This window comes from Teleopsis dalmanni, chromosome 2, assembly GCF_002237135.1.
Source record: "Teleopsis dalmanni isolate 2A chromosome 2, ASM223713v2, whole genome shotgun sequence".
NCBI lineage: Eukaryota > Metazoa > Arthropoda > Insecta > Diptera > Diopsidae > Teleopsis > Teleopsis dalmanni.
Window position 1 is genome coordinate 103,141,072 of NC_051847.1, and position 8,952 is coordinate 103,150,023.

At 28.7% G+C, this 8,952-nt stretch overlaps 1 protein-coding gene across 1 annotated transcript; it reads left to right on the plus strand.

Annotated features, from left to right (window-relative positions):
• Positions 1 to 2,138: 2,138 nt before the first annotated feature.
• On the plus strand, positions 2,139 to 7,705 carry LOC119675243 (calcium/calmodulin-dependent protein kinase type II alpha chain-like; the record flags this gene model as incomplete). The annotated part of the gene is made up of 4 exons (XM_038086432.1): positions 2,139 to 2,230; positions 5,548 to 5,642; positions 5,694 to 5,808; positions 7,312 to 7,705. Coding segments are annotated over 4 exons (447 nt in total), but the record flags the coding sequence as incomplete, so codon positions are not given.
• Between the last annotated feature and the right edge of the window lie 1,247 nt (positions 7,706 to 8,952).

Here is an 8,952-nt window from a genome sequence, read left to right on the forward strand (position 1 = left end):
TTGCGTCAGCAATATTGTTTATTAAAAATTAAAGGGAGTCTGTGTCCACTAGATTCTGGCAGTATTAGAAATGGTGTGTATGTTTGAATCCTCGATCTGATATTAAAAATAGTTGTGGAATAAGCGTATTACTTTTATGAAAATAATTATTGGCTAGCAGCTGAGAGCGAAAACTACATCATATGATGTTACCGAATGAATCTTTTGGCTAAAGAGGAAATCAAATAAATCGCCTGACACATAATAACCTCAACAATTACAGGCAAATTGTAGCACTGATACAACACTACGACTAAAGTTCTGGTTCAGTGCTCAGTAGATTTTTAATTATTCGTCAATTTCTTGTTGGTGACTTATGGTTTCAAGATTGAGTGTAAGCAGGTTAATCACACTGATCACCGATGAATTGTCTTTAACCAGTTATCAGTTGCGTATTCGGTCTTCTGCTAAAAAAGGAATAATAGTGATTTGCGGTCTTTGTTAAAGGTGAAATGTCTGCCTTCAAGAAGATTTATAAAATTATTAGTTGATAAATATATAGCTAGCAAATCTTGCCAAAAAAGGCAAAAGCAAAGACTAGTCAACGTTATACTCCAGCACTGCCCCAATTGGTACAGTGGATATATTGTTGAGGTGGTTCATTTTAAAAATGCTCTTTAGGTTTTTAAGGTATGCAATTGAGATGTTTCAAATATTGATTAGTATTTTATTGAGGATAGAGAAAATTTTAGAGCTGGAACATAACGTTGAAAATATGCCAAAGGATCTAACAAACATTTTAGTTTTGTCCGTAGTCGGAGTTAGTTTCAATAAAAATTCAAAAATAAGAGATACAGATTTTACATTAGGTATTAAAAATTTTATGAAAAAACCGACATAAATCCAAATTTTTATTCATATAACTGTTATGTTATTTAGAGCAAACTCATTGAAATCGTCAGGAAGGATTATTCGCTGGTTGGGATGGTTGTTGATGGTAAAATTCATACTTTAGAATTTATATCGACAAATAAATTAACGTTGTTAAATCAATCAATTACATCGAAATGAATCTCTAACATGCAGTCAGATATGTTATCATGGTGGCAAATATTTAGTTTTCTTGCTAGTGTTATTGCTATATATGCTTTTGCGTTTTGGTGGCTTTACACCGGATTTAATGTAGCAAATATCAACCCTTTTGCTTGTTTCATGAAATGGCCTTATTCTGTGGACTTCGACTGGAGTTCAATCGTGAATTTACTTAATATTGTTACAATATGCCGCATTTAAGTTTTCTATGCATAAAAACGTTCTTCGAAGATAGACTTTAAAACTTGTTGTGAGGATTAATCGAAGACGGTGTGGATATGACAAGGTGAGGCGTGGAAATACTGTTCGCTATTCGGTCAACTTTAAGCACTTTGAGAAGAAATGTTAAGCAAATATTTTGTAGCATCAAAAATGTAAATAAAACTATATCTAGAACAATATAAACAGTTTTAAATTAGTCTAATTAGTCCAAAAAGTAATTGATATGGAAATAACTAACATTTTTATCAAGAAAAGCCGAATATATGAAAAGGTTTTATGATAAAATGTGAGAAAACAATAACTAAAAACCGGCGATAAATTTAATATACGGAAATTTTCAAAAAAAATGTGGAGGAATATTTATTTAAAAAATTAATTCTAACATCATAATTTAAAAACATCAAGGATTTCTTGATTGACGATAGTTTTGGGATTGATATTCCTTTCATACTCTAATATGTATATTAAAAATGCAATTTTTTTTTTGATTAATTTCCTACAATTATGCTGAACAAGACGAAAATACGGTGTTTATTAAAATCGAGCGTTTAATTTATTATTTGACAACGAAAAAAGGTACAATATTTGCACTTTAAAAGCTGAAATTACACATGTAATGATTTTAAATTGCATTTAAGTCGTACCTTCAATCTTTTCATCGCTTTGATTACATGCAAGGATATGTAATCTTCTTATTTCTAAGACTAATGCATAGGAATTGAAACCTAAGTGTTACAGAAAAGTATATTATACATAAATGTTATTGTTGTTTGTATTAAATTTTATATTAAATATTATTTATTCTGCATTTTTGTGAGTGAATTTCATTGATTTACATTTAATTTTTTCATATTAAAGCAGCAAGACGACAAGAAATTATAAAAATTACTGAACAACTTATCGAGGCTATTAATAGTGGAGATTTTGATGCATATACGTAAGTATTATCTTATACATTTCCGCGAATCATGCACTGTTAATCATTTTATGTGAAACGATTAATTCATCTCAACATATGGAACGATTACATTTTTTTTTTTAAATACATTACATTTATTTATGAAATTTTTTCTCCTTAAGATTAACAATAAGTATTTAAATGTTAAAACTATTTACTACATTTTAAAATTAAGTTTCATTTCCTTCGATTTAAAAGGTTGAGTTGCCTAACAGTTAGGCTTGTGCTTAACAATAAAAACAGTGGTTAATCAGTGAAAATGGTTTTATTGTTTTTCAAAGTATTCTCTATTATGATCAATATATTTTTGCATTTGATTGAACCAATTTTCGAAACAGTTTTGCCACTCTGAAGTTGGTGTCTCCAAAAAAGGTTTTGAATGTCTTAACTTGGGGCGTAGTAAAACGCTCGTCACGCATTATTTTCAAAATGTTTACGAACAAGAAAAAGGCATTGGATACCAAATCGGAGCTGTATGGCGGATAACCCATAAATTCGGCGTTTTAAGTGCTGAAGAACTCTTTTGTTTAAGCTGATGTGTGGGAGCTCTCATTGTCGTTGTGAAAAATGATTTTCTTTCGACAGCTGGTATTCCTCAATTCTCAAAAAACTTTGGACACACAAATGGTTGTGTACCACTCAGAATTTACCGTTCTCCGTTGTTTCAGTGGTACAGTTGCATCATGACCTGGTTTTCTGAAAAAATATGCAACTATTCGCTTGGATTTGCTCCGTCTGTGGACAAATTTGTCGGTTTCTGACACTTTGAAAGACCCAAACAGTGAAGTTTTGTTTCGAGCTTATAGGCATAGATATGTGATTCGTCACCTGTTACGATGTCGTAGACGTATTTTGAACTACCTCGGCCTTATTTTTTTTACCATAGTCTTATACAAATTAACATGTGCCTGCTTCTCAGCGATTATCAAATTATGAAAAATCTAACGGGAACAAATCTTTCTGACAGCTAAATGTATATGTAGAATTGAATGTTTACTGGTCGCACTAATACCCATGGGTACCTCCATTTCCCAGTTTTGGTCAACCTCATCTGAAGCTATAAAAATTAAAATTATAATGTTAATCAGTCCTTGATAAATTAATCTGTTTTTTGTGATTCTTCGTCTTCAACATCGTAATAATTTTTAGTAACGATAGATACTATAGTGATTGCACATTACATAAAATAATTATATAAACATTTATAAAATGGTCCAAAAATGCACCAGTTATAGCAACGATCTATTTCAACTGTAGTGAAAACTTGCAGGGACATGTAACCTTCCTTTAAATTATAACCTTCTACTCGCATCATAAAAATAATGTAGATTTATACCATTGCATTTTACAACACCTGTCAACGAATAACAGGACATTTCTCTCTTCTTTTGCAAGTTACTTGTCCAGTTACAAGTGGATTATAACCACTTCTTGTATAAGTCATTTTTTATCCATAATTTTTTTATGCTTTTCATTTTCAGTAAGTGGTTTCTTCTTTAGCAGCGTGGGTTTCTGAACTTCCCAATAATTAGTAGCTTCAACTAATTGGTGACATTTTACCCCCCATAATAGTTATTTTACCCTTATTTTTCTTTTTTGATTTCTGAAAATGAGAGTACAAGGCAGAAAAATCTTAATACAGCAGTCATTATGCTATAGATATTATTACTATAGTCTTCAATTAACCATGGTAGAACATTTTTGATCCAATTATCAGAAATCTCCAAATATATGTCACCAGCAACCGCAAACGTTGTTTTTAAAAAATGTTTCTTTAATTTTTTCTAACCAGACATTACTTGGTGCAAAGTATGCAGGAACTAACGCTTTTGGAAACTCTTTCTGCATTGTTTCTTTCTTTTTGCTCTTTCTTGCACAAGTGGTCTAGATATGGGAAGATTTGTGTGGTTGTAGCTATTACCTAGCTACATATATAGGTGCTTATGCTTGTATCTATATACCATATATACAATTACATCTCATTTTTTAATCCGATTTCTGTGCGTGATTCCTAGTTGCGCGATCCAGAATGTTTTTTTTTATTATTAACAATGGTCGGAAGCCTGTTAGTAGGTATTCCATATTCACTCGCAACATATTTATATCCTTTAGTGCCCTTTTAGATCTCAACATTTAAACTTAATTGTTCAATAATTGCAAAGGAACTTCATTTTGCCCAAACGTCTTAGCGAGACAAGGACAAGTTCCAGTTTTTACTTCACTGAGAGCTTTTTTTGTACTTTGACAGCACTTGCCAGCTAGGAATTAGTGGAAAATTTTTTCTGAAACTGTCCTTTGGGAATAGCTATACCTTTAGCTATAGCATTGATGTTTTTAGAAGATCAAAGTACTTACAAGGACAGATATGATGTAGAGAAATATGGTAATACATTTTAAATTGTTTTAGCAATCTTTTCTATATTCCTTTGTAATTTAAAAATATTACCTCCATAAAATATTTCGCCAACTAGAAACTATTTAAACTAATATCAATAAGTAGTTGTTCTTACAGCTAGAAGATGTAATATGAATTTTTATTTAACGTAAAATAACTGACAAATAAGAGGAATTAGGCAGACCATAGCTAATATTCAAATATTTACAAATGTCTATATCTAATATATGACCCAAGTTGCTATTTCCATAATAGTACACTTGTTTTTTTGATTATAGAGTAGTGACTGCAGTCTTTTTTTATCACAACTGCTGTTCCACCACGAAGTTGTGATATTATTTAGTTACAACTTTTAAATAGCGGCTATTTGATAGATTAGAGAAAGATGAGAAAGATAGAAACAGATGGCCATGTCCTTAAGCAGTGATACTTGAAAATATAAAAATCATTTGTTTATAGATCTTGTTTAATTTCTTCGTAATACAAACCATTCAAACCGTGAATTACTAGATTAATGCACTTCTCTTCAGAAAAAATGTAAGTACGATATTAAGGTTTCATCTCAGTGGGACCTATTTGCACGGCAAGATGGACTCTTTTATCAGATTCCATTTTATTTCTTTATGGTTAGTGAATTTTATTACTGAATTATTTTTCAATCTCCCTTAGGACAACAGGAATTTTTTAAACCTTTAAGGTTACTTGATGTTCTTCAGTTGTAAATATTTCAAAATCTTGTCATTTGTAAATGATTTCGCGTTCGGCATTCTTCTTAAATTTACAGTTAAGATTTTTAGAGTTTCTTAAAAATACGTAATTATGTTACTCTAAAAATATGTATTTTAAGCAATATTATTTATCAGAACCTATATTATTCTTTTTTTTTTTGTTATCGTTATAGTAAAATATGTGATCCCCATTTAACTGCATTTGAACCTGAAGCATTGGGAAACCTAGTTGAGGGGATTGATTTCCATAAATTTTATTTTGAAAATGGTATGTAAAAATATATTGTAATGAAAAATATTATAAAAAAATACATTTTAGTACTTGGGAAAAACTGTAAAGCCATCAATACCACAATATTGAATCCACATGTACACTTGCTTGGAGATGATGCTGCATGTATTGCATATGTACGTCTAACACAATATATCGATAAGTAAGTAAATATTATAAATTTTATGTTTAAATTCTAATATTATAGGATAGCCTTCCCCACAAAGGAATTGATAATTATAACATAAAAACCCTCAGAAAAACATAAACGTCCTGTTATAAACCATATCTGTGTAGAATACTTGAATATCAGAGATAATAGTTCTGTGTAGAAATTGCTAGACACTTTTGTTAAACGGTTTTTCAGAAAAGCAATTTTTTAAAACAACTAAGTTTACAAATATAGGTAACAATTTTTAGTAACAAACAATAATATCTAAGAGAATCGATAGATAATACGTACAAAATTTTTTAAAAAAAATTAATAAAACGCAAAACGCAAAAAACAGTAACAAGTAGCAAGTATGATTCACTAAAAGGAACTCTCAGGGAGATCTGGTCTAATCGGCGTTAGAAACGGAAAATTTAGTCCTTTCCATGACACGTCGTCTGTAAGCAGTCATAGAAACTCGTAGCAGTCCAACAAAATATTAAAAGTTTTATATTTTGCTGAAAATTTTGTCAATTTTTATGGTTTACATACGATTTTTATTATTATTATTTTATGCTTGCAATAAATTAAATATTGTTTGTTTTTATTTTTAAAAATTTATAAAATAAAGTAAAACTGCATACTCACAATTTTAGTGACATGTTTATTTTTCTTTAAACTCTGTATTTTAAGGGTATATTTAAACTGTTGTCCTTGATTGTATATTGTAATGGAATATAATGTCGCAGAAGAATTGGCGAATGCCGTCATTAATCCGACATAATATAAGAGATAGTAATTATTAAGTAACAATCGCGATAAAGTTGGGGAAATAACAATTCACATGGAGGTTCGCTACTACGCACCGAATCTCGTACATAATATCTTTTTTTTTAAACAAATATGAAAATGACAGCAAATGCATACAGTATTTTTCTATACAAAATTAAACTAATAAATTGTAATGTACTAATAAGCTAGATAAAAAAAAGAGATTTATATATTATCTGTCTTATATACTCGGATAAAGTACCAAATAACTGCTTAGCGCAATATCGTAAATAAAGCTCAAGTATCATAAGACATTCTTTGCGTAGTATCGACAATTTAACAAAGATAAAAATTTATTGTATTTCAATAGTTAGATATTTTAGTAGTGTGGAAAAAAATAATCTAATAATTATAGTATTTGTCTACTTTTTTCTTACTATTTGAGTGTAGTCTTCGTTTTTGAAAGTTAATCAATTTAACAACTTGCTGTGTTGACTCTAGTGATAAAACAGAATGGTACACAGACTATCGGGTCATCGGTTAGTAATAAAGATACAATTTGTTTAAAGTGTTGAACTAATGAATTAACTTCCGAAGTAAATGTTCTTTAATGGGAAGCACACCATATTTGTGTAAATATATATTCCAAAATTATAACCATAATATATAGGATTTTCCGCAAATATTCGCATGTCTCTTAATCATAAGAAATTCTCATTTTGGGTACTTTTTCGTTAATATTAGGCAAGGTCATGCACATACACACCAGTCAGAAGAAACTCGAGTTTGGCATAAGCGGGACAACAAATGGCAAAATGTTCATTTCCATAGAAGCGCATCTGCCAAAATAAGTGGAGCAACGACATTTGATTTTATACTTCAAAAGTGAAAGTAGGTGCCATCATTTGACTACAAGGAGCGGAAATGCAGTCAATAATGTTAGTGGATACAGCTATTAACAAAGTTTATACAAAAAAGCACAATTTCAAATAAATATTGAACTAGCTAAAAAGTTAAGCATTCAAACTACATATTTGCAAAAAGATTTCAATTTATTTAAATATCGTAATAGTGAATTATTGAAAAGTACTATTAATCATAACACTAAAAATCATCATTCGTTAAACATATAAAAATAGAGATAAATTTAATTATAATAATATTAATTCAAAATAAAAATAGTAAAAAATTTAAAAAGTGAATTTAACTTGCAATTTTTAATAGAAAATTAATAATATATGTATAGTTTTACGGGATAATATATACTAATTTTTTCTTGTCTAAATATATAAAAATGTTTACACAATAAACTGTAAAATCTTTGAATTCGATAATTGGAAAAATAAAAACTAGTTAAATATTAACAAGCTATAAAAAATATGTGCAATGATTTATTTATGTAATTGTTTTTATATATAAAATACTGTAATTATACTAGACGATATGGGTCTAAAAATAATTAATATATTAAGCATGCAAAATTTCCATCATTTTATCACATACTCCAACTCTAACATAAGCTAAAAAGTTTATATATAAAACATAATATGTCAAAAAATCTTTTTCAAATAACTAGCTCCTTCATAGTTATATGGAATTACACAAATATTTTAATACTTATGAAAAACAGCAACAATTATTTGTGGAAATACGGCAGCGCAAAAATATATAATCCCTTTAACCAATTTCATCCCAATCATTCGGTTTTTCGAAAAGCAATTGATTTACCAACTTTTGCATTTAGTTATCGATATTATTGATATATTAAAATTAACTTCTAGTAAAATAGAACAAAATGGATTAAGTGTTCCAAATAAAGAATCCTTACAAGAACTTATCAAAGTTTTATATAAAAAAAACTAAGACAAGCATCTGTATTTTGCAGCCAACAAAACAAAAATAATATGCCAAACAATTTTTTTTAATTTTTGTTTTCATACTAACAATACTAATATTAGTAAGTTAGTATGATATTATACTAATATGTTTGAAGATCAAATAGTCAAGAAAAATTACTTTTTGATAGAAATTTCAAGATATTTTTTGCTTGGGATGAAATGTAATGGGTACATGTAAACAATTTTTATAGATTATTAATTGTTTTAAAAATGATTGTGAACGTGCAAATATAAAAGTTTATATATATGAGAAAAAAATACTTATAACATTTTACAAATTTCAAAAAAACGCATTACATAATACATATACATTAAGAATTACTCTAAACTTTCAAGCCATTAAAAAATGAATAATATATAAATATAATTGCTATACAACATTCTCGCCATGATTGATAAGCTGCTTTAAGTCTAAAATACCCAAGGCTTGTTTATATATATTTATCACTAAACCCTGATTTCTTTAAGATACCCGTTTGATATCTTT